The sequence below is a fragment of the Ambystoma mexicanum genome, chromosome 5q, assembly GCF_040938575.1.
Source record: "Ambystoma mexicanum isolate Mex_15411 chromosome 5q, UKY_AmexF1_1, whole genome shotgun sequence".
NCBI lineage: Eukaryota > Metazoa > Chordata > Amphibia > Caudata > Ambystomatidae > Ambystoma > Ambystoma mexicanum.
In genome coordinates this window covers 834630960-834657956 of record NC_090933.1, presented here as the reverse complement: position 1 = coordinate 834657956, position 26997 = coordinate 834630960, and the positions used below count along the sequence as shown (strand labels likewise).

The 26997-nt window shown below is 46.2% G+C and overlaps 1 protein-coding gene across 1 annotated transcript in view; it reads right to left on the bottom strand.

Annotated features, from left to right (window-relative positions):
* The window catches only part of LOC138497698 (Y+L amino acid transporter 2-like), a 461544-nt gene that overhangs the window by 78982 nt on the left and 355565 nt on the right, over positions 1-26997 (bottom strand). The window contains exon 8 of the mRNA XM_069621313.1: positions 3769-3918. Within this exon, the coding sequence (XP_069477414.1) occupies positions 3769-3918 (150 nt within the window). The remainder of the gene's footprint in view (positions 1-3768; positions 3919-26997) is intronic.

Below are 26997 nucleotides of genomic sequence, written 5' to 3'. Positions count from 1 at the left end.
TGAGGCACCTCCGCCACCTTTTGCCATGCCCTGGCTACGATTTGCTGCAAGGATGTTCCGGACGTGCAGGCGCAGGTCATCCCAGCGCTTGCGAACGTCCTTTACCGTGCATGGGGTGGTGCCAATCGCACTCACTTTGTGCACCACCTCCTCCCAGATCTCTTTCTTACTCAACTGTGCAGGTTGACGCAGATCAGCAGCAAACACAACCTCACCATTTTCAGCCAGGTTGTCCGCGAGCATGTTCAGCTCTTCTTCAGAGAAGCGCACCTTGCGCAGGTGCGCAGCTCCTTTTTCCAGGGCCTTGGGCATGGTGATGTGGTGATTTGGTTGTATGTGCAGTTGGGCCAGCTGTTCTGCTGATGCAAGTCCTATGTATGGAGGATTGCAATGGATTGTGTTTTTCAAGATGGTCGCCGTTACATTTATCGTTCCGGCGCGATGACGCTATTTCCGTTTCCGGCATTAAGGTGCTTGCTATTGCCGAGTACGCTATTTCCAGTCCCCGCAACTTAGTGGTAGGCGGAAGAGGTGTTTACGCTTAGCGTGCTGCCGGTAAGGGGTTTTTGGGCTTGGCAGTAATCGCGTGCACGACCAATCGTATGGTTGGGAATCGGACACGTTATTGCCGCCATGCCAGTAAGGTGCCGACTTTACCAGGAAGGTCGTAATGAGGTCCATTGTCCTTGTTTGTCCATTGTCCTTGTTTGTCACACATGGGGACGTGGTTGCAGCCCTCACACATATCTTACCCTAGGTCTGGTTTGTGATTGAGCAACCCCGCTTCTCCTCCCATCGCAGTATAGAGGGGAGCCAGGCACCCAGATCCGATCTGTCCAAAAGTATGTCCAATCTAGTGACTTTCTTTTTGTGAAGCCCCACTTGCAAAGTAAGTTCCAACGCAGTGAGCAAGCGGGTCCCAGCCTCTAGGGTCTTGCGATTACCAATCCAATGTCTAATTTGACAATGTCTGAAACGTTACGCCTTGGAGATGCAAAACAGCTAATTGCAGTTCTGAAATGTGAGAGGAGCATCCTCACAATACAGCTGGCTCAGATGTTGCAGGTCGCCCCTTCGCCACGCCCGAAGCACCCTGCAGAAAGCCCAGGAGAGAAGCAAGGGTTTCCAAAAACTGGCACTGGGGGGCTAATGTCAGGTGGCACCTTCTTAATTTAAGTGTTTTGTCCCAATACACCAGAGAGACCAGGGTAGAGGGCAGCAAATTTCCCCTGCTGCATCCATGAGCTCCACCAAAGTGTGGGAGTGTTAAAATGGGAAGCCTAGTGGCCGCCAAGCCATAACACGTGAAGCATTGGCTGATGTAGCATAGTCCTGAAGAATAGGTAGTCCCAGACCACCATTACATTTATTTGAATGTAGGGCCTGCCTGCCAGCGCAGGGTCTGTGATTAGACCAAATGAACGACATAATTTTCTGGTGCAAGACCCCGAGGTAAGGGTGAGGTACAGAGACTGGGATGGCCAGTGTGTAATCGAGAAGCCTAGGGATGATATTCATCTTTGCCGCCGAGATCAGACCTATCCATGAGAACTCATGATAATCCCAAATCATCAGTGAAGGATTTACAGAGGGATGGAAAATTTGCCCTGCTATAATCCGGAAAAGGCAGTCAAGGATATCGTTTCCCAACGGAATGGGAACTCTTGCTTGATACTGGGCATATTATCAGAGGAATTCCGAGATATTCAGCCCCCTGTACTTGTAATTTATAGAAAAGCCTGAGAAGTATTAGAACAACCTGAGTTCCGACTTCAAGTCCAGGAGTGTCGACAAAGTGTGCAACATCATTAGTAGGACGTCGTTAGCATAGATGGCCATTTTATGCTCAGCACCAACCACGGGGATACCTCGAATACATGTATCAGCCGTATGTGGATCACTAGGGGCTCCATCACCAAAGCATAGATTAGGGGATGCAGCAGGCAACCCTGCTGTGTTCCCCTGGAAAGAGAGCTAAATCGTGGGCACTGGCCATTGCTGCGGATTCTGGTCCTCAGGGATTGGTAATAGGACATAATACATCCCACAAAGGAAGGTCCAAAGCCAAACACCTGTAAAGTCAAGAGGAGTAACCTACAGTCAACACTATCAAAGGCCTTGTTGGCATCCAGCACCAACAAGGTTGACTGGAGTCCCAGCCTCCTACTACATTGATAGCCCATCTGATGTTATTGTGTGTGCTCAGCCAAAAATGAATCTGGTTTGGTCCGGATGGACCATGCTAGGTAGGGCCTCCATCAGTCTGGTGACAAGAATCTTGGAGTTTATCTTGCCGTCAGAATTAAGGGGAAAAATCGGTGCGATACGAGCTGCACAAGACTTTTCAATAGAATCGGATACCTTGCCCTTAACAAGAAATTAAGTAAACAAGGCTGTAAGTGGCGTCAACAAACTTAAACATTTTATAAAAAAAGAAGGTTAATTCTGCCTGGGCCCGGGGCCTTCTGACTAAAGAGAGAGTTGATGGCTAGCTTTGTTTCCTCCTTTGTGATAGGAAGTTTAAGGTGATCCTGATGCGCTTGGGAGCAGGATCCAGGGTTGAGTGAAATTGGAGTCCTGAGCTTCAAAGTCGGATCCCTTGGCTGCCAATAGCTCTGCACAGGAAAGCAAAAAGACCTCAAGCTTTTCCACTTCCATGAAATGAAGCACCCTGTTCACATCCTCAATGCCTATGATATGATTTGTATCTTTCTCCCTTTTCAGCTTATAGTCAAACAGCCTGTTGGCCTTTTTACTTTGAGTGCGATAACATTGTTTTGTGTGTAATAGGGAGTTGGTGGTTTCTGAAGCCACCAATACCCCCAAACTAGACCTGGCTATTCGGAGTTTACCTGAGAGCCCACCTGAGATCGGGTTTGGGCATGGAGCAACTTGTGCTCATGCACTTGACTTTCCAGTCGTTCCCTCTCTCTGGCTCTGGATTTAAAGTAGGCAGCTGACCCATTTATAAAGTCCCCCTTAGAACAGCCTTCATTGCATCCCACAGGACACAGAGGGAGATACCCTCCTCATCATTTTCCCTGAAATAATTGTCAATGGCTATTGCAATTTCGCCATAAAGCACGGGATTTTGAAGCAAGGGATTGTACAGTTTTCATTTGCGACAGCAAGGTTGCAACCTGTTAACCCGCAAATGCAATGAAACATAGAATGTTAAAAAATAATCTGGGACCAATAACAGTACTCCAGACATAGGGAAATAGGGCAGACAAAACCAAGAGGAGATTGATCCGGTAAAAGCCTCTGTGTGCCTAAGAACAATGCAAGGGCTTCCTTTCATTATATGGACGCCCCCTGAGTTTAACTTTCATCTAAGTCAAACATTTCATCTGTGTTAGTTAAGAAAAAGTGCACACAAAGACACAAGGGTCACCACAAGGTTCAAAATACTACCATTCTTCCTAATTCATGTATAACTAAGGGCCTCATCACCACCTTGGTGGGCTGTGGTAAGGGTGTTACTCCCCATTTATTGAAGAGTCCATAGGACTCTATGGGGCAGTAACAGCGCTATTACTGCCAGCTGTATTAGCGCTGCAGTAATAGCACCGCAAATGGGTGGAAAGCTGAGAGTTTTACCTCCAGCAAAAAGCTGGAGGCAAACCTCCAATTTTCAGCCAAACTCGACATTCGGCGGAGGGGTAATACGCATTACCGCTGCATTTCTGCTGCTCCACCCAACCCCTGATGAGGCCCTAAATCATGTGATTACAGCATTTTATCTTGTTTCTCCTTTCAATTACTTACTTTGACAGGTCTTGGTCTATCCGGCTGTGTGACTCGTAGCACCAGCAACCCTGCAATTGAGAGTCCCACAAACAGCCAGTAGCTGAAACTGAAGTAATTGATGAGTAGAAATACGTCTTCCACCATCAAGTACAGCATGGTCATTAAACCCTGAAACATAAATACAAACATAATTAAGTCTTGGATTGTGTATTATTTGGTGTACTCTAAGAAAACACAATTTCTTTACTTAATGTGTCTTAGTTCAATTTGAACTTTTCACACAATAACACAATGTTCAGAAAACTTAACCACATCCCTCCATGCTATTTGCAACCTTCTGTGCCATAATACTTTTACTCTTAACACTTGTGGATTCCATATATTCATTGTGACAAAGGCAGCAGGCATATCACCCTCAATCCACTCCGGTAGCAATTCAGAGGGAGTGTCATATATAGCTTCTGTAGAAGCACCATGGGGAGGGCAGAGATGTTTATCACCAGCATTCTCTTTCTGCCAACAGAGTCATCATTCACCATTTCAATGGCTAGAATATTATCTTCACATTGAGCTGTCCAGACTCTGCTAGCAGTCAGGGAATGCTTTACTCCAATCAGAAGCCCCCCATAGGGCCTGCCATAGTTACCTTTTTTGCAAGTATTTGAAAATTATGGTATCCATCCATATACAGTTTAGAGTAATCAGCACTCCTGTAGAAAAAATATATAATTTTTAAGCAAAATGTCAAGGGAACCTGTAGATCCAAGAAGATGACTAAACTCACGAGTGTTCCAAGTCAATATTTAATACCTTTGAACCGGGACAGCCGACCCAGCCCTTTAAGATGAGGTAGCAATACTTTGAGATGAATGGGTATGCAGAAGAAACTCAAACATCAATAATCAAAATGACTCAGGAAGTTAGCAAATTTGACTGTTTTAATATCAATTATCTAAAATAGGGAGTACAACGGACATCAACGGGCGTCTCATAGCATGGTCTCTCAATGCATTTAACAAAAAACATCATACTTATAGTAAAATCTCGTCATTGATGGCGTTAACCTACGTATTTGCTACCGTCATCCTACGTGGCAAACTACAAAAACCTAGTGGCAAATGTGATAGGCAAATGTGATAGGCTTAAAGGAACATCTAGGTATATGTTCCATACTAGTCTAAGAAAGTGTTAGGCTCCTTAACATCAGGTGGGACTACTATGCCCATCCTTCAAACAATTCACCATGAATGTCACTAAATACACAACGCCCTATTGGCTATAGAAACTATAGGGATCTTAATCATGTGGCCCCCCTACAATTGGTTGGCACTCTTACATTCGTCAGACCTTTTCCACCCATGTTAGCAGCACACAAGCTGGACTTCCAGGTGCTGCTGTGCTGGACATTACCATAGCTTCCCACCAATCATCTATCATCACCTCAGTGGTCTGATGAACTTGGCCCGGAAATGTTCTTTGCTCTGGAGAATACAGGGGAGTAGAGGAACGCTCTGCCTTCTGCGTAGGTTTGGTTCGTCATGTTTGTCCAAGTTCATCCCTTCACGTGACTGAAGACCACACATTTGAGCTCTGGTGCATTCAAAATACTACTATTTAATGAAACTCTGACATTTTCCTTGTTTTCGTCCATGCCTTCTGAACAGGAGTTTCATTCTTTCACACTATTGCAACTAATGCCTGCTCATCACAGTCTGATAACACATTGGCTTCTTGGGGCTGTTCCAGCCTCACATTTCTGAGATTCACTTCTGTAATTTCATTATTTTTTCAACTGCAACACACTGAAAAAGGCCTTCCTTCTCTGGTCCAGCTCTGCTATAGCATGTTGTAGAAACATCCATTCTTTACTTACACCTATATATATATATATATACACGTTGGCGCCTGCCTCAATCTATTCACTACATAGCTAGCCTCAAGAATACTTGGTCTACTTGCGTTTCTTTGCATCCCTACATGTATAAAATGACTTAATATCTTCATTGTTTCTTTAGCATATGTTTCTTCAGCCTGGGATGTCACTTATCTTTGATACTTTCTTGATGCCTTATAGAATATCTTCACTCTCTCATCTCTGCATCTCTTCCATGTACATCAGTCTGGCTTTGTGTGATGTCACCAATCTGCTCTTTCATTTATTGGTCCTGCCTCTTCTGGGATTTCATTAAAAAAAAAACTGTGGTTAACAAAGTCAGTTGTTAGCTTCCAACAGGCGCTATGGGGGAATTTGTTTTAGTAAGAGGAGTATATCTGACCGATTGACTCTCTTTTCTCTATTTTTTTGGTTCGGCCATTTTATCGTGAACGTCTTACTGTCAACGTAGTAATGTAATATTGTCCTTTTCATTTAATTTATCAGGTTTGGGAATGCTAACAACATCCTGCACACACACACCATAACGTTACACAAGCGTTCAGGGGTAGAGCAATGTTCAGTACGTGTAGTCCTTTTATCCTCCAGTTCCACCGCTCTATGTGGAGATTCAGACAGTTCATCGCCTCTTGGACGATACTGGTCTCAGACCCATTGCCATTTAACAACCAACTTGTCAAAGTCCAAGTGTTCTTTGTCAGTCTTTTTTTCCTACGATTTTCCCTCTTTCTTACTTTCCTCCTCTGTTTGCGTGCCAAATACATTTCAGAGGAGTCAGACTGTACAGAAACGTTTTCATTATCCTGTATTAGATCAACCACCAGTGCTTAAAGTGGGCTGGGGCCGGGCCCCGGCAGTCTCCAAAAAGTGGGACTGAGCCGGGGCCCTGCCGGGGCCCCCCATCCCACACAACATTGGCGGGATGCATTATCCCACCGCGGCCGCAGCCGCGATGGGATATGCGCCCGCCAGTTTAATTTCAGGCGAGCTGACAGAAGTGCCAGCCAGGCACAGCGTCGCTGAGGCTGGCTGGCACTTCTGTCAGTCACTGTAACTTCCCTGATGACCCCTCATGTGAGGGTTCATCAGGGAAGTTACAGTTCCTTTGTTTGCCCTCGCCAGGTCACTGACCCTCAGCGAACCTGCGGGCTCCATGATTTAATATGCAGATTAGATCACGGAGTCCGCGGGTTTGCAGAGGGTGAAGGGCGCCTCGGGCTCAGTGAAGGGGGCCTCGGGCTATTTCTACGTTTATAAAAGACGGCTTGAAACGTGCGCAATTCAAGGCATCTTTTATAAAGCTTTGTCGATGGACAAAGCCACCTCGGGTTTTGTCCGTCCTCAACGCTTTATAAAAGATGCCTTGAATTGTTTACGTTTCAAGCCGTCTTTTATAAACATAGAAATATTTTATAAATCTCTATGCTTATAAAAGGTGGCTTGAAAAGTGCACAAACCATAGTAAGGTAAGCACACAAGTGTGCGTAAATTACTATGGTTTGTGCACTTTTCAAGCCACCTTTTTATAAACATAGAAATACGTAACATTGGTATGTTCATAAGGCTTGAAAGGTACACAAATCATAGTAGTACGCATACAAATATATAAATGCTCACATACATTTATATATTTGTTTGCGCACCTTACAATGATATGTGCACGTTTTAGGCCACGCCCACAATGGAAGCCACGCCCCCAAACGAGGGCCCCCCTCAATTTCTTACCCCACTTAAAGCACTGTCAACCACCTTATCACTTGCATTAGTGTGAGCTTTATTTTACTCAAAATATCAGAGGGCACAGTAAATGTTATTACCCTCGCATTGTCAAACAGAGTTGTATAATTTCAAACCATGGATCTCGTGCTCCTGTGCAGGCATTACAGGGCCTTAAACACTTATATGGATTTTTCTGCATAATTTTAAGTAAAATCTTCATGGCTAATTGAATGGTTACAATGAAAGACTGAACTTCAGCAAAAGGCTAATTCCCTGCCTGCATGTTATCTGACACATCTATCGAGTCTGATTGAGGAAAGAGATTAGGAGAAGCTGATAATCTGTGAGTGGATCATTCGGCAATGGCCGTGACCAGATTTCTTGCAACATTTAGGGTAGCCACACTAGGCGGCACTGGTATGTCAGCAACAGCTGCGATAATTTGCTGCAGCGAATAACACAATTCTAATAATGAATTGTTATCCATGTCGAAAAAGTTGTGTTGATCATGTAAATCTTGCACAAGCGATGTCCAGGTTTTCACTACATGGTCACCCTTAGGCCCTACTTTCCAATCCTGCACCATAGAGCCAGCATGGAAAAAAGGCAGCGATCTTACCCTTTTAATTAATCCCCTCATCAGCTCAGAAGGTGTTGGCAGCCTGAATTTCCTGTTCCACAGCTTTTCCAACATTAATTTCACTATGCAACTATTTTTTCTTACGCAGATTATAGCGGTTTGTTTTAGCCATTGCTTTAGCAGGTATGATGTACTGTTATAATTATAAAAGGTACCACGTTTATGATGTACAGTTAATTTGAATATAGGGTACTTTGCACATATGAGTCTCCACCAAGCCGCAGACAGCTCGACTGCACACTTATTGCCACACTTCCATGACACGCGTGCTGGCACGCAGCATCCCGATTTTGTTGTAGCTGCTCAGGCAGGGGGCAGCACGTTCACCAAGCGATGGATTCAAGTTAGGCAAAATAATGGTTCGGAAAACTCTGCTCCTCTCCAACAGCACAGTCTCAGCTAATTTCCACGTCTCTACGTGCTCAACTGCACACTTACTGCCACACTTGCTCGGCACACGCGGCAATGTGCAGTGTTCCGATTTTGTTGGTAGCTGCTCAGTCAGTCAGGCAGCATGGTCACTGCATGTTGGATTCAAGTTAGGCAAAATAATGGAGCGTTGAATGAAAACTCTGCTCCTCGCCAACAGCGGAGTCCCAGCCAATTTCTGCTTCTATATGTGCTCGACTGCACAATTATTGCTACACTTCTGCAACCTATGTATAGAGGCTACCAATCTGTGATTGTGATAATTCAGCAATGGGGAATCGTCCTTGACCGGATTTCTTGCAACATTTAGGGTAGCCAAAGTAGGCGGCTTTGGCATGTCAGCAACGGCTGTGAAACTTTGCTGAAGCAAAAAAAAAACAATTCTAATAATTAATTGTTATCAATGTCGACAAAGTTGGATTGATCATGTAAATCTTGCACAAGCGATGTTGAGGTTTCCACTACTTGATCACCCTTAGGCCTTACTTCACAATCCTGCGCATAGAGTCAGCATGGAAAATAGCAGCAATCTTCCCCTTTTAATTAATCCCATTGCTAGCTCAGAAGGTGTTGGCAGCCTGAATTTCCTGTTCCCCAGTTTTTTCCAACATTCATTTCACGATGCAACAATTTTTCCTTACACATATTATATTCATTTTATTTATTTATTTATTTATAGAGCGCCGGAGCCCACAGGCATCATGGCGCAGAAAGAGAGGGAACTGAAAAGTGTTAGAAATCTAAAAGGAATTTACTCAGACAAATAAAACCGTGTTTAGTCGCTTCATAAAAATAATTTGGTTGCTCTCAGTACACAGATCCTACGGGAGATTATCCCATGTCAGAGCTGCCTGCGTCGCAAAGGATCTGCCCATACCTCTCTCTCGTTTGCTATTAGGGACAGTCAGCCGTATAGCATTGGAGGACCTGGTAGTTCTCTCATGTTGGGAAACACTGATAAGATCTTTCAAGTATCCAGGAACATGTCCATACAGGTATTTATGTACAATAGTGCAAACTTTGTAGCAAATTCTAGCCTCTACAGGGAGCCAATGTAGGTTTGTCCTGTGGAATGATATGGGCTTGTGCCTGGGAACATTTTTCACGATACGTACAGCATCTTTTTGTACAATCTGGAGTTTGCCCAAACTACCTTTCCCGGCACCAACAAACAGTGCACTACAGTAATCAATTACAAAATGCCATATCATATCATATCATATCATATCATAATCCTAGGCATGATTAAAGCACAAACCAGTGTGGTACTGTTGGCTTCCGAAACATAGCGATTCCCTAGTCGGAGTAATCTCAAATAATATTGTTTTTTACTGGTGATATTTCATACATGAGCGGCTCAACTCAAAGATTCTTCAAGAACTACCCCTAAGGTTTTCACTTTAGCAACTGTAATAATGCAATGGTTATCTATAAGAAATCCAGAGTATTTGCTGTCTAATTTGTGGCGCACTTGTGACGATCCAAAAATCAAGAGCTCTATCTTTGCAGCGTTCAAGCACATGCCATTTTGGTCATCCAGTTTTGAATGGATGTGTTAATCAAAGAAATTCTCTTGGCATGGCTGTCATAGTTAACACTTAACTCAATGACGAGCTGAGTATCATCCACATAATTCGGAAAACGCACTCCCAGTTTTGTCAAAAGGTTGCATATATATTGAAGAGGGGCGGTGATAAGCATGCGCCTTGTGGCACTCCATATCCCAAGCGCTCTGGTTTAGAACAAGTTTCTCCTCAAACAACCTTAGACATTCTATTTTGAAGAAAGGCTCTAAACCAGGTGACAGTGTCATCAAAACAATTGCCAATATCCTTGAGTCTATCCAAAAGCCTACAGTGTCATCAAAACAATTGCCAATATCCTTGAGTCTATCCAAAAGCCTACAGTGTCATCAAAACAATTGCCAATATCCTTGAGTCTATCCAAAAGCCTATCATAGACCACAGGGTCAAAGGCGGCTGAAAGATCTAGTAACATCAGCAGTCCTGTCTTGCTACTGTCCATTATTTTCAGCATTTCGGTCCGTAGATTCAGTCATTCACTTTACGTGCCATGTAAAGACCTAAAGCCCGATTGCTTGGGATGGTAGACTTCAGTCCTTTTCAGATGTTCTGGAAATTGAATCTTAGCTATCTTATCCATGGTTTTCATCAGGAAAGGCACATTTCAGTCAGTCAAACAAGTTTATTCGGATTATTTATTCGGATTTATTCGGATTAATTCGTTGTGCCCCTGGTCACTAACAGACTAGTGTTATTGTGTAAATGTCATATGGTCGCCCTCACATTCCTTACCAGACCACGCGCGCTTAGACTCTACTAGGTCAACATGCCCCCCACCAACAGTCTAACTACTGCAAACTCACCACTGTACTCTTTCAGTACCCTACTTACCAGACTGCTGCCTACCCTTCTCATCCTTATACTGCACCCTGGCTGCACTGCACTATACCATACCACCACCTCTATCTACCACTCTTACTTGCATCACACCTCAACTATGCCATCCCACGCTCACCACACCAACCCTTATCTTAACAACCCAGCCCTCTGGATCCAGCACTTCGCCACCAGACCTTTACCTAACCTACCCTGCTCTATCTCCTTGAGAAATGCTAGACTTGGCTCGCGTCTTACCCACGCTTCCCATCATTTAGCTCACCGCATCAAACTGCCTCTCCCTTTGTCACCACCTACACTTTCACCTAATCTACCACCATCTTCCAACTCCCCTAACTTAAACAATATCAAAGGCGCGCTAATCAACGCCAGATCACTCCCGGCTCACGCCCTAGAAGTAGCTGACTTGATCCTCAACCTTGACCTCGACTTTATAGCAATCACTGAAACCTGGCTCCACCCAGCTTCAGGTCCTCTTCTCTCCCTCGCTATCCCTCCTGACTACAACATTATCAGACATGACCGTAATTCCATCCAATCTAAAGGAGGTGGCATCGCCATCATCCACAAAAACGCTCTGAACTTCCACCTCTCAGCCACACATCACTCCTCCACTCTGGAAGCACTGACAGCTAAACTAGCTCTCACACCCAACCATTCTATCACCTTCCATCTACTCTACCGGCCACCCGGCCCACTATCCACCTTCGCGGAGGACCTCTCCAACATCTTCACACACAACACCAAAGCTATCTCCCAGGTCATGATACTGGGGGATTTCAACTTAGGCCTCCACGACCCCAAGGACACTGCTGATTCGTCTATTGACAACATCCTCACTAATGCTGGATTCACTCAGTTCCTAAACCAACCTACCCACAACAAGGGCAGAACCCTTGACTGGCTAGCCGCCCTCAACTGTCCCATCAACATCACCTCTAACCAACAGTGCGCCTGGACAGACCACAACTTAATTACATTCAATATTGAGTCCAAACCTATCAGCCTCCCTCACAACATTGCCCCGGCTATGGCCACCCGTAACAAACGCAACATTACCTGCGATAGACTCCTCCCCCTCCTCCTTCCAGCTCTCAATGTTCGGGATCCCTCATGCTCTGACCCTACGGCCCTGGTAGACACATTCAACCGGGCCATGCTTACAGCCTTAGACACCATTGCACCCTCGAAACTGAGAAAATCTAAACCTCGAGCCCACCTAAACTCTTGGTTTACACCCCATCTCAGAGCACTACGCAAAGAAAAACGAATTGCAGAATCCCACTGGAGAAGCAATCACTCTCTAGCTAACAAATCACGCGTACTCCTGGCCACCCTTAACTACAAGGAAGCTATATTCCAGGCAAAAAAAGACACATATAACAAACGCATCGAGCAAGCCAAATCTAACACCAAAGAATTGTTTAAAATCCTAAAAGAACTTGAAACTCCTGTTACTCCACCTGACACATGTACCAAAGATAGCACCTGGTGCTCCAAAATCCAAGAAGCTCTCCTAGGTAAGATTGCCACTCTCCAAATTAAAATCAACAACAAACAATCTAGCCTTCAATCCAACCCTCTACAGATCCCTATACCTACCATAAACCTCTCTATCGCAGACTCTCTGACTCCTTTTAGCTTCTCTCCACTCTCCATTCTCGAAGTGGAAAAGATTATCACTAGCCTTAAACCGTCCAATTGTCAGGGTGACCTTTGTCCTGCACCTATTATTAAGGAAGCTGCTCACGACCTAGCACCATTCATCACTACGCTCATCAACTCCTCCTTTAGCTCTGGGATTGTACCGGACAATCTTAAGGATGCATGGGTCATCCCGCTTCTGAAAAAACCTACCCTGGATCCCAGCATACCCACAAACTACAGACCAATTACCACTGTACCTTTTTTACTAAAAATCCTTGACCGCGCGGCCTACCTACAAATTCAGGAATACCTTGAATCAAATAAACTTCTGGGACTCAGGCAATCAGGCTTCCGGCCTCGCCATGGCACTGAGACCGCCCTTATTGATTTAAAAACGCAGATCGAAGATCTCAAAGACAAAGGCAAACTGGCGTTATTACTTCTCCTGGACCTCTCTGCTGCTTTTGATCTTGTCAATCACAAAATTCTCTGCCATCACCTCAAATCAGCCGCACACTTCTCAGAAAATGCCGCCACTTGGATCAGATCCTTCCTGGATAATAGATCAATGCGCGTGTTCTCCCCACTTGCGGCCGCACCACCCGCTCCGGTCTCTTGTGGTGTGCCTCAAGGGTCCTGTGTCTCGCCCACGTTATATAACGTGTTTACCGAACCCCTTTTTGATATTTTGGACCATTTGGGCGTCACGTATACCAATTACGCTGACGACACACAGATACTAATCCCCATCACAGGAGACTACACAACTGACTCCCTTGCCATCAACGCCATCTACCAGGTCATCCAAGCGTGGATGGCCCAACACGGCCTCTGCCTAAATGATGAAAAGACAGAGCTCCTCATTCTTGGTTCACCACAAAAACTCACTAAACTTGACCCTGCCTTCAAGTCTTTCACCATTGATGGGAACACCATCCCGATTGCTAAGGACACGAAAACCCTAGGGATTTACATCGACTCAACCCTATCCTTGACTAGACAATCCAACGCAGTCTCATCTGCAGCAGCGCATACTTGCAAGCTCATCACCGCCTGTCGCCCGTTCCTAACCACTGCCAACTGCGTAACCTTGGCCAGGACCCTTGTACTATCCAAGGTCGACTACTGTAATGCCCTCTATCTAGGTACTAATCTCCGCAACTTAAACAAGCTACAAATTGTCCAAAACAATGCGATCAGAGCGGCCCTTAACATTCCTAGGCGCCAGCATATATCTGACACCAGGCGCAACCTGCACTGGCTCTCTATCCCACATCGCATCTCCTTGAAGTCCTTGGCTCTCACACACAAATGCCTCCACAACCAAGCCCCTCGCTACCTGGCAAACAGATTCTCTTTCCACAATTCCACCAGACCTCGCAGAGCGGCCCAAGCCAACTGCCTTGACATCCCGCGTTTTAATCTCCAAAGATCTGGTGGAACCAGCTTCCCCATCCTGGCAGCCAAACTTTGGAACTCACTCCCCAATGACCTTAGAGCAGAACCTTCCTTCCTTAAATTCAAATACCTTACCAAAGCTTGGCTATCCGCCCAAGACTGCTAACACCAGCTTACTGCCCTACTTGCACTTTGACCTACTCTGCATCCCTTATTAACTATCCTGTAAATCACTGCCTTATCGATATTCGTTTGAATGTATATTTTGTAAATTTTGTAAATCTTCCTGTAATAATCCTGTAATACTCTGTCACATTGCCTTGTCATGCTTTCATCTTGTTGTAACTAAATTAAGCGCCCGGTTGCCCCTGGGCCTGGTGCGCTATAGAAATAAATAAAATACTAAAAAAATACTAAATACTAATAAAGAATCCATTAAACGACAAAAACACTGTTATGCACATATAAAATTACAGTTTCATCAAAACTTCTAGATAATTAAGAACCATGAACATTCAAAATGGATAACCTGCAATAAGATCATTGGTCGTGTAGTTTCATAGATAATGGCCCCATAACAACACTAACAACATCAGTTAAAAGCACAGAATAAACGTTAAATACCAATTGTTGTTTTAATATGCCCTTTCTGAAGAACATCGCTCTCTTCAAAAACATGAGCAGTGCCCACGCTGTGTAGGGCGTGTCGGCACTCAAAAGAAACACAAGAGCTGCCCTGTGCGAACATATCGCTGTCTTCTTAAGGGCGAGAATCAAGGTCGCTCTACGAATGCCGGCATAACCTTCACAAAAAAACAATAGGTGGGATAGATCCTCGAGGTGGTGGCCACAGATCGGGCAACCCGCCGAGTCGGGAAAGCCTTTCCATTTGTAAGTGTTCCCTTGTAGCCGAAGGGAATCAAACCGTGCCTTCGTAATCAGCCACCTGTCTTTTTTGTGCGGACTCCAGGTCAGGTAGGGTTGTATTCCTGTGAGTCTACTGATACTAGTGTGAAATTGTCCAGATCTGTGGCCATACTCCTTGAGGATTCTTTTCCTCACTGCAATCCCACCCAATGCTATTTTATATTGCGCCCCCTCCCTCTTGGTAATTAATATGGCGGGTGGAAAGAGGGAGCTTAGGTTAACTTCCCCCAAAGTTTTCGAAACATATGCAAGCCAGGGAATTTTTTCCCATCCAACTCTATCCAACACAGCATGAATGATGAAATGGCAAAGAGAGGCATGTTCATTGGCCCATAACCGGACCCAGAATAAAAGTGGAGCCATTGCCCAATGATCCTCCCAGAACTCCACACCCAGTTCTCTGTGAGTTGCTGTTCCAGAGGCACTGGATGGGAGCCCCAGCAAGTTTTTGAAAAATTTGGTCTCCTTCCTTTGTATCTCAGCTGCATTCTGGAGGCCCCAAATGGGTGCACCGTACATAGTGGTAGCTACGGTTTGTACTCCATAAATCTTAGTGATCACGTCTAGTGGTTGTCCCTTGCACTTGGACATAAATCTATAAATGCCTCCTAGTTGTTGGCTCATCTTCGCAGATTGTTTGGCCACGTGGGCCCCACCATTTAGTGCTTCTGAGAAACTAATTCCCAGGTAGTCAAAAACCTTAACTCTGGGTATAATTTCCCCAACGCAGAGCATTGGTTTCATGGGGGCTGAGTGTTTTCTACCTACACAGGCCATTACTGCTGATTTCTTAGTGTTTATTTTTAGGCCCGGATTATTCATGAAAGTTGCGTAAGCATTAATCAGGGCCTGTAGAGCCCTAGGCGTTCTCGCAAGAAGGACTGTATCATCCGCGTAAACCAGTACCGGGAAGCCCCTGCCCCCCAGAACCAAGAAATCCGTGAGAATGTCGATAAGGTCCTGGGAAAGGCCATTGATGTAGAGACAGAAGCAAATGGGGGCCAACACACAGCCCTGTCTTACACCACACCCCACCTGGAAGCAGGTCGTACACATGCCTGATTATCTGTGTGTAAGTCGACCAACACCCGCAGGATGTCCCCAGGGCAACCTAGGGACCCGAGCACAGCCCAGAGTTTAGCTCTGTCCACTTTATCAAAAGCTGTGCTCAGGTCCATGAAGGCCAGATAAACTGCCTCACCCCGGCTAAAGACTGAGTTAGCCACTAGAAGATATAGGTTGAGGCTCTGTTCCATCGTGCCCACTCCTGGGCGAAACCCAAATTGAATGTCAGAGAGGATAGACTATTCACCAATCCAGGTTTCTAGTCGGGCCAACAAAATTCTTCCAAAAATTTTGAAGGAGGAGTCCAACAAAGATATTGGCCTATATGCGTCAGGGCTGGACATGTCCCCCTTCTTGAAAATAGGGAAGATTATAGCCCTTTTCCAAGAGGGAGGATACTTCCCTGATTGTAGGCAAGCGTTAAACACCACCGTTAAGAGTGGGGCCCACAAATCTACCGGATGTTGAAATAGATCAGAGGGAATCATGTCAGGGCCCAGGGCTCTATTATGAGCTTGAAGCTTAATGGCCTTTTCTATCTCCTCCACCTCAAATTTCAGGCAAAGTCTATATGGGCCTGTATACTTGTTGACCCAAACAGGCTCCCAAAATGAGTTAACCAGGCTCCATCTTCCACGTGGGTGCCACTACCCACATTGGACCAACAGCTCTCCGGCCCACTTTTTACAAAGGCCCAAAAGGCCTTCTGGTCCCCTCTCAAAGCAGCACTCAGAAAACCTTCCCAAGCTGACCTTTCGATCTCCAGTTTCCTTCTCTTTAGCTCGTGGTTGTATGCCTTCCTAGCTAGGGCAATCACAGATCTGCCGCTCGAAGCATCCTTGAGTGTCAGCAGAAAAGTTTTCTTCGCCCTTTTGCAGGCCTCATCAAACCACCCTCTCTTCAATACCTTTCCCGTAGCCCTTGCAGCTATAGTGAACTTGGTTGTGAAAGCATCTGACAGTTCTACAAATTTCTCAACTACACTCCTTGCAGGTGTGTGGTCACCCAAGATGTCCATCACAAGGGGCTCGTTCTCACTAATTGTTTTAAAGTGTAGCTCTTCTTCTAGGATTGTCCCCCATTTAATTCTTCTCGAGCCAGTAGGTACTCCCAGCAATGGGCTAGGGGCTATATCCTTTGAAACCCCTTCCCCCAACAAGCCCTTAAATGACAGACAGATGGGAAAATGGTCGCTATTGAGATCTGTCATCACCTCAAAACTTACAGTATGTTCCCATAGGTTCACCGAAATGCACAAATAGGGCCTCATTACGACCCTGGCGGTAAGGGGTTAACGCCAGCGTTAGCTGCGCCGACCCCTTACCGCCAATTACGAGTTCCCCTAGCGCCATGGAGGTTTTAACACCCGATTTTAGCGGGTGTTAAAATCCATGGCGCTAAGGGACCATGGAGTTAATTACGCCACCGTAATTTACGGTGGCGTAATTAACGCCTTCCCCACTCCCATTATGCCCTATGGGGCAAAAATGGGAATGGGGAAGGGTAAATGGGGATTGGGGACTTACCGCCCCGCCAAGGTCGGAATGGGGCGGTAAGTCCGCCAACCACCATGGCGTAAACGTAGTTTACGCCATGGTGGTAAAGTCACGGCCCAGGCGGTAAATTACCGCCTGGGTCGTAATGAGGCCCATAGTCTATTGTAGAGCTGCCTTGATGATTATTGAAGGTCACCTCACCTGGAATATCTGGTGCTAAGCGGCCATTGACTATGCGAAAGCCCCATTCCAACAACCATAGGCCAAACTGTAGGCCTTTTTGGCACGTTCTCTCATCTCTCATACACCTGGGCGGGATATGCTCCACCATGTCCTCCTGAGGGTCCAAAATATCCCTGACTGCTCCCCCACCCATTTTGAGGTTGAAGTCCCCCCCCCAAACATAGGAGATTGGTTTATTCATGCCCTTGTGCAGTAGGTCCTCTATGAACCTCTTAACCTTGATTAATCTATCAAGATCAGAGATATGGGCGCTATTATAAAAGTTGATAATACATACTTCAACCCCCTTTTCAGCTGATAACAGCACCGCCTGCACAAAGTCCAGCCCTGTCGGAATCACCGCAAACCTACACTCGATGGAAGCCTTAATCAGAATGCACAAACCACCATAATGTCTGCCTCTCAGATTTTTCTTCGCCGGGATGCCAAAAGAAATAAAACCATCAAGGTGTGGGGGTTCTATGGCCCAGGTTTCTTGGAGTAGGATCACTGAGTTTGATTGCAAAAGCTCTATGACTGGCCCCAGGTTCATCTTCCTAATTGATTCCGCAATGTTCCACGAGAGCAGACGGAACTCTGAGCTCTTACTTGGGGAGTCTCCACCGGGTACAAATGGCGTTTGCAAGGCTGCACTGTCCTCAACCACAGCCTCTTGTCAATCTACATCCTCACAGGACGTTAGGATCTCATAGGGATTGTCTAGTGGCAGGGAGTTCACGTCGTTCCTCTCCGTGGCATTACACTGTCTCTTATTCATGGGGATGGTACTCCAGCCGGCCAACGGTAAATTGGTTAAGCCCGGCCGACCTGGGGCAGTATTCCGCTCTACATGACCCCTACCAGTCCTATTGGCCAATGACTGGTTACGTGCCACCTGCCCCACACTCTGGACATAGAAATAGTCCAGGGGTAAAAGTTTACTTACCAATTTATTACCATTGGGTTTAAGGCCCCGGGCTAAATTGGTGTTCAAAAGGTAGTCAGTTATCTGTGAGTCAGAAAAGGTTATCACCACACAATCCCCATTCAGGTGCTTGGGCCTATTCCCTACCCAACCCACTCGCCTTGCCATACGGATAATTTTGAGGTCTATCTTGGGCCCCATCAAGTTCGAATTTATCCAGTGGGATGCCTTATTGATCAGGGAAAGTGTTGATTCAAAACTCCCCATAGGGAGCCCAGGTAATCCGGTAATAATCCCCACAAAGGGGACCGCTTCCGGTGGTAAATTCAGGGTTATAGCATTCCCCTGTCCACTCCCAAACCCCTGTGCAGGTGTACTTTCTGTCTGGTTACTTGCCATCGTGTCCCTTCCAGACCCACTCACCCCCTCTTGTTCTACTGGGACCACCTCCTGTTCCACTAAAACGACAACATCAGCTTGTCTTTCTTTTGTGTCAGTGGCCTTAGCACTAGAGGAATCGCCACCAGTTGGGGATACAATTGAGGGGCACTGACAGTGCCTGTCAGCTGCTCCCCTTTCCTCAACAATGCTGACCAGGTCACACAGTTTAAGGGAGACTGCCCTAATTAAATCATCCATAATTGCCAGGGTGTGTATAACCCCCTCTTTTAGCCCTCTCAGGGAGGTCAGCAACAGCTGCAGGGGTCTCAGTTTTTCGTCCAATAAAGCCTCCAGCCATTCTTTGTCCCCCTCACTGGCCGTGGAGCTATCCAATGGCATAGCCTCCCTGACCTCGTAGGCTGAAGTGTTTATCCCGTGCGCCCCCTCCCTGGGATGCTGGGGAGGCAGTGACGCCTGGGTTATCCCCCCTCCATTTTTAACCCCAAATTCAACACCACCAGCCAACGAGAGCCCAAGACCTTTGTCTTTTTCCCCCACACACCCAATACCCGATCCCTCTATCCGAGGAACAACCTCTCTAGAGGCTGCCTCGGCTGCATTCATGCAGTTTACTATTTTATTGGCCATAACATCCATGTAAGAGTCCAGGGATCTTTGTGATGAATTGGGGGCTGGTTTGGCTACTTTAGGACCAGAATTGGGAAGTGATTTCACAGTTTTTGTGGGTTTGGCAATTTTTGTGGTTAGGGCGTTCTTGGGTTTCTTCGCCCGTTTCCCAGTGACCCCCCCACCCGTTTCCCCCGCTTTTCTCTTCCCCATATGCGGGTTGTGGGGGTTATCCTCAGAGGCCCAGACTCCAACTTGGCCGAGTTGACCAGGATAGCTAGGACCAATTGGAGGTCAAAAATCACAAAACGTGGCAGAAGACTCGTAATATATGGCTGTTAATTAGATACCCTGCACCATCAGTGTGGTGATCCAAGGCACAGTGGATGGCTCGCCTAAGGAAAAAAGACCTTTAGGGGGAGGAAAGGGGGAGAGAAATATCTCGCAGCCCCCTCACAGCCCCCTCCTTTGTTCAACTTTACTGACTGGCTATTTTGCCTGCTAGCACTGTATTAAAAATATTGGCATGTTTAAAAGAAGTAAAAAATGATGGTTATGCAGATATTTTTTTAAATTATTGCAGGTTAATCAAATATCAAATATTGCAGATGTTCGTGTCCACAAGTAAGTCCAAATCCAGGGTTTGGATGTAAAACAACCAATGTCCATAGGAAAAAAACCAACTGTACAACAACAACAGTCCAACAGCAGGTTCCAGCAAAGGTTCCAGCAAAGGGCCAAGCTGAGCCAAGCTGAGCCAAGCTGAGCCAAGCTGAGCCAGAGGCTAGAGGGCGGGGAACGCCCGGCAGCTTGAGGAGCTGCCAGAGTCCGACTCTCCCCCCTGCCCTCTAGCGTTCCTTAAGTGTTGCCTTAAGAGTTGCCGAGCTGCCCGGCAAAGAAAATAGAATACCTTACTGCTGGTAGGCGTGCCACGCAGGCTTCAATCCCACGCTGGCTGGCTGACTGGATAACATGGGAATCCAAAAGTGTCCGGGTATATCCGCGGAGGCAGTGTGCTCTGATCCTCCTCCACGCCTCCACAACACACACGACACAACACGCCGAACGTGAAGGACGCAAAGGACTCCGACGGACTCCGCGCGCTCCGCGCTAGCAGGGGATTATGAATCCTCAGAGCCCGCCTCCATCCGAAAGTTAACCCCTTCACAGCTACACAGCTCTTCTCTCTCACTCAGGGTCCCAAGGACGCAAAGGACTCTGACGGACTCCGCGCGCTCCGCGCTAGCAGGGGATTATGAATCCTCAGAGCCCGCCTCCAGCCTCCATCCAAAAGTTAACCCCTTCACAGCTTCACAGCTCTTCTCTCTCACGCAGGGTCCCAAGGACGCAAAGGACTCCGACGGACTCCGCACGCTCCGTGCTATCAGGGGATTATGAATCCTCAGAGCCCGCCTCCAGCCTCCATCCGAAAGTTAACCCCTTCACAGCTTCACAGCTCTTCTCTCTCACGCAGGGTCCCAAGGACGCAAAGGACTCCAACGGACTCCGCGCGCTCCGCGCTAGCAGGGGATTATGAATCCTCAGAGCCCGCCTCCAGCCTCCAATCGAAAGTTAACCCCTTCACAGCTTCACAGCTCTTCTCTCTCACGCAGGGTCCCAAGGACGCAAAGGACTCCGACGGACTCCGCGCACTCCGCGCTAGCAGGGGATTATGAATCCTCAGAGCCCGCCTCCATCCAAAAGTTAACCCCTTCACAGCTTCACAGCTCTTCTCTCTCACACAGGGTCCCAAGGACGCAAAGGACTCCGGCGGACTCCACGCGCTCCGCGCTAGCAGGGGATTATGAATCCTCAGAGCCCGCCTCCAGCCTCCATCTGAAAGTTAACCCCTTCACAGCTTCACAGCTCTTCTCTCTCACGCAGGGTTACATTTGTAATTGGCCTATAATTCGTATACACCCTTGGGTCTGAACCAGTTTTTTTTTATGAGCACTGTCACTGATACATTTTTCAATGCACCCGGGATTATGTTGTCTTTAAATGATGCACTTATAAAGCAAACTAAAAAAGGGAGAAAACGTTTAATATTAGCTAGTATGATTTTGGACAGGAGAACCTCACCCTCATATGTAGTTGGTCTAATTTTATTGAGGACTTTGCCCAGAGTTTCCTTGGTGACAGCCTGAAAGCTGAAAGGTGGAGTATCTGACTTGCTAAAATCCTCTATTTCCTGAGTGACGTTTTTGGTCTAATTTTATTGAGGACTTTGCCCAGAGTTTCCTTGGTGGCAGCCTGAAAGCTGATAGGTGGAGTATCTGGCTTGCTAAAATCCTCTATTTCCTGAGTGACGTTTTTATATTCATTGTGGGCCATAATGGCTTCAATTTGGGCATGGGCTGTAGTGATCTTATCTGCAAAAGCTTTCTGTACAGCTTTGCAGTCCGCCTCTGTAGGTGTGAACTGGTGACGTATTGTCTTAGGTTTTTCCAGTTCTATGTCAAGATACAGAGGCTCGTATTATGCTTCTCTATCTATACTCAAACTCGAGCAGCATAAAAAAAACAATCTTATATCATCAAAAAATAAACACATTCAAAACTACATTTCCCACAATGTCTTTTGTGTGTAAATTTCATTCTTTTGATGTCCATGAAATAACAAATCACGTGATTCCTTTCACCAATCATCACACACAGTGGGCCTCATTACGACCCTGGCGGAAAGGGGTTTGCGGCAGCGTTAGCTGCGCCAACCCCTTTCCGCCAATTACGAGTTCCCTTTCCGCCATGGCGGTTTTTACACCTGCTTTTAGCAGGTGTAAAAAACCATGGCGGTAAGGGAACTTGGTGTTAATTACGCCACCGTAATTTACGGTGGCGTAATTAACGCCTTCCCCACTCCCATTATGCCCTATGGGGCAAAAATGGGAATGGGGAAGGGTAAATGGGGATTGGGGATTTACCGCCCCGCCAAGGTCGGAATGGGGCGGTAAATCCCCTTACCGCCATGGCGTAAACGTAGTTTGCGCCATGGCGGTAAAGTCACGGCCCTGGCGGTAACTTACCGCCAGGGTCGTAATGAGGCCCAATGTCCTTTATCCTCTTTAACACTCTCCAGCCCTTCCTCTTTCTTTGCTGCTCGGGCAGCCGGTTAAGTACCTAGCATTACGTTATTAATACTGATGTATGAAGTGGCTTATTTATATAATGTTTATTATAACGTGTTATAAGTGTGTAAGCACAGCGCAAGCTCAGCGTTATATATAAAGATTGGCAGAGCATATCCGTGAGGGTAGTAAGAAGAAAGGAGTTGAATGCGTGATTAATAGAGGGCTCTACTGTCACAGAAGTTCGAGGAGCATGGTGCACGGTGACTCTCTCAGGGTTCCGGTGCTCCTGGTCATTTACTTCCTTCAGAGTGACAGTTAGCTCGTAATAGTTTTGGAGCAGAGCGAAGACCGGAAAGTGTCATCATTTTCTCCGAGTGAACTAGATCAAAGAAGCATTTCAAAGTGAAAGCAACAGAGAGTGCAGGGAGCCAAAGTAGCTCAGTCTGTGGAAAAAAGCGTATTAACGCTATGCCACTGCCATTATATAAGGAAAAACAGTTGTTTTAAGCTGGAAAGGAGCTTAAACCACACAAATAACAGAGAATATCTGCCCGAAAAGCATATTAAAACGGGTACAGGACCAAGACTCCTGGAATTGCATACAGTGGCATTACTGTCCCCTATACCGATCATATCCAGCCCAAGCGAGGAAGGCAGAGCTCAAGTGAGCCAGAAAAGACTGCAGCCTGGCATGGGAGAGTTACCACATCAAGCACTGAGTCAATCCATGGGGCCAGTTCCCAACATATGGCAGTCATGGAGGACTGGCTTAAGTTCTCCAGAGTAATGGGGGAGCTGGAGGGGATAAGGGGTAAAGGAAAGGATAAAGGGGGAAGGAAAAAAGCCTGCAAGGCTGAGAAAGGCAAGACCCCCCCCCGGGCTTGCCACGAAAGTGTAAGTCAAGAGCAAGGCTACAAGCCGAAAAAGAAAACAAAAGAAATGGCATGATGACACTTCAGAGGGGTATGACGAAGATGATTGGGATAGTCCATCTTAAGAGGAGGTAGAAAGTGATATTTTTGGAAGAAGAAAAAGAGAGAGCTCCTTAGAGAAAGAGAACAGAGAACAAAGAGGGGGATGGAGACGAATTTGATCCAGACGCCCTCATTCACCCGAGGTCCTCAGAATAGGAACTGCCATCAAGATTGCGGGATATATAAAAAAGAGGCTAAGAACACCGCTGGCAAGAGAAGCTAGGAACAAACTGAAGGCCAAGTGCCCAAGGCCACACCTGCCAGAAGGAATCACGGAAACCCCTGATATTGATGAGCACATGATCACGTTCATAGGCAGATATGCGAAAGATATAATGAAAGGATTAGACAGATCCTGGCGATCATGTCAAGAGAGAATGTTGGATGTTGTTGGACCACTTGCTAAGATAATGGAGATGGCAGAAGAGGCAAAAGATTTTATCAGGCTGGGCCCAGAGGCCTATATATCTACTGGGGAATGCCAACAGTGCAATCATGGTGGAAAGGCGAAGGTCAATTCTAGTTAAGATTGACCCCAAATTGAGTGAGTTGGCCACATCTGAGACAGCAGCCTCAGCGAAAGGGAAGCTCTTTGGAGACACATTTATTAAAGAGCTAACAAAATTTGTCAACTCTTATGTGGCAATAGACAAAGCTCAAGCCTGCCTGAAGACGGTTTTTGACAGACTGGTTTTCGACAGTGCTGGAAGAGGTAGGGGGCGCTCCTCCAGCCGTTTCTACAGTAACAGGTTCCAAGGTGACAGTGATAACTGGAAACAGGACAAAAGAAAACCTAACCCATTCTTCCCGTCAAGAGGAAGAGGAAAAAGGCGATGGTGGAGACACCCCGGAAACCAACACCAGCATAACACAGGTGAGAGGAATTGCACAGGCGCAAGAAACACAAACACAAATTCCCACAGTAGGGAGGAGAGTAGTGAAATGTGTAGAGACACATAGATTAATCTCTTCAGATGCTTGGGTTATAGACACCGTACAGGGTTTCCACATAGATTGGACATTAAACATCCCTCTGAGCAAGATGAACGACATAAAGAAGGAGATGCGAAACAGGCTAACTTCAGAGAGACTGAAAATACAACACCTCAGAAATGGGGCATCCTACAAAGAAAGGATACCCCTGTCTATGGAGGCGAAAGAGGAACTGCAATGGTGGTTGAAGCACATGGTGGCCTGGAATGGAAGGACAATATTTGGCTCATCCCCAGACCTAGTGATAGAATCGGATGCCAGCAGGTGGGGATGAGGAGCCAGATGCAGAGATCTGTCAACAGGGGGCAGATGGTCCCGAGAAGAATTAAATCTCCACATATATTGCCTAGAGCTTCTAGCAGGATCCTTTGCAGTGAAATGCTGGACTCAGGAGAGGGCACGATGTTGCGTTCTCCTCAAGATGGACAATGTGTCAACAGTTTGTTATATAAACAGACTGGGAGGTACAAAGTCAAGAATGCTATTGATGCTAGCGTTAGAATTTTGGCATCTGTGTCTACAGAGAGGGATATCAGTGATGGCAGAATATCTGCCTGGCCATCAGAATGAGGTAGCAGACTGGAACTTCAAATTCCTCAGGGATGCCAGCGACTGGAAGCTTGACGAGAGTGTGTTCCAGGCACTGATGTAAAGATGGGGTCCATGCAGGACAGACCTCTTTGCGTCGAGGTTGAACAAGCAACTTGCCCGGTTTTTCAGCTGGAGACCAGACCCGGAGGCGGAAGTGATAGACACTTTTTTACACTGGTGGGGTCTGGGCAAAGAATATGCCTTCCTTCCCTTCGCGATGATTGTGAGGATGCTAGCACAGGTGAGGAGACAGCAGGTATCCATAATACTGATTACGCCGGATTGGAGGGGTCAAGCATGGTTCCCGGACCTGCTAGAAAAGACTTACAACAATCCGATAGCATTGCCGAGATTAGATCTCATAGTGAGAGATCCCACAGGGGAAGGACACCCTCTAGTGAAGTCAGGCAGTCTCAGATACATTGCATGGGCAGTTTCAGGAGAGCCTGGTCTAGGCCAGGATTATCAGAAGAAGCTGAACAGATTATCGACGAGGCTTGGGCACCTGGGACCTAGAAGGCATATAAAACAGCCTGGTCAGGTTGGCACCGTTGGTGTGTGGCAAAGGGCATACATCCCTCTAGAACAGATGTAGTACATGTTGTGAATTATTTGGCTCAGTTAGCAGCCCAGGGTATGGTGTATAGGACAGTTAATACAGCCCGATCAGCTATTTCTGCGGAACACCCAAGAATTGAAGGGTTAGCCGTGGGTGAACATCCTTTAGTTTGCAAACTGTAGAAAGGGGTTAGAATAATTAGACCTCCAAAACATAAATATGATCTGGTATGGGATGTAGACAAAGTCTTAAAGATGCTCTTATCATGGCCAGACAATGATGAACTATCTAGGATGGCTTTATCAGCCAAGTTGCCTATGTTATTATGTTTACTGTCATGCAAGAGGGTATCAGATGTAAAGGCTTTAGAGATTAATGGGAAGTCATTATCTCCTCCGGGCGTTACTTTTGATATAGTGAAGAGAACTAAGACGTGATTGAGATCAATTTCATATTAGGCATTCCTAAGGATAACCAAAATTATGTCCAGTGAAATGCATTACAGAATATGAGTCCATGACTAGGGGAAGGAGACCCCCAGGGGTAAACCAGTTTGTCATAGCTATAAGGAAACCGTTTGGGGCAGCAGCGACGGCCACGTTAGCAAGATTGATTAGATGGGTAATGACATAGGCTGGAGTAGACACAGATTCATATGGGGCTCACTCAGTGAGAGGAGCAATGGCTTCTAAGGCATTCCTATCAGGAGCCAGACTAGAGGACATCATGAAGGCAGGGGACTGGTCAAATGAATCGACCTTTAAAACCTTTTATTTTAAGCCAGTGGAAAAAATTGTTACATTGGTGGTAAGTAAGCTTTAAACGAGGCATAATACGAGCCTCCGCGTCTTGAAATAGAATTCAGATTTTCCACACATTTGTTGCAAAAAGTCATAATATTATTAAAGACACAGAGGCGAAGGATTATCCCACTCAATAATCATGTTGTAAATGTACTATATTCTTGGATGAAAATTTTATAAAAGATGATATTGTTGTCAAAAAGGTATACGGAAAATTTTTCATGTCGATTACCCACCCTAGGGACATTAGTCTGAAATATGGTTTGTGTTTCAGGTTCTATGGTAGAGAACAAACCGAATGGTTCATGAGGTCATGGTTAATTGGAAGCATGAGGAATAAAAGGTTGTGGTTTACAGTGTTTACCGTTTGGGACGCAAGGTTGACTTAAAGTTGGACACAGGCAAAGAAAGAGGAAGGACTGGAGACTGTTAAAGAGAATAAAGGGCATTGGGCCTCATTATAAGTT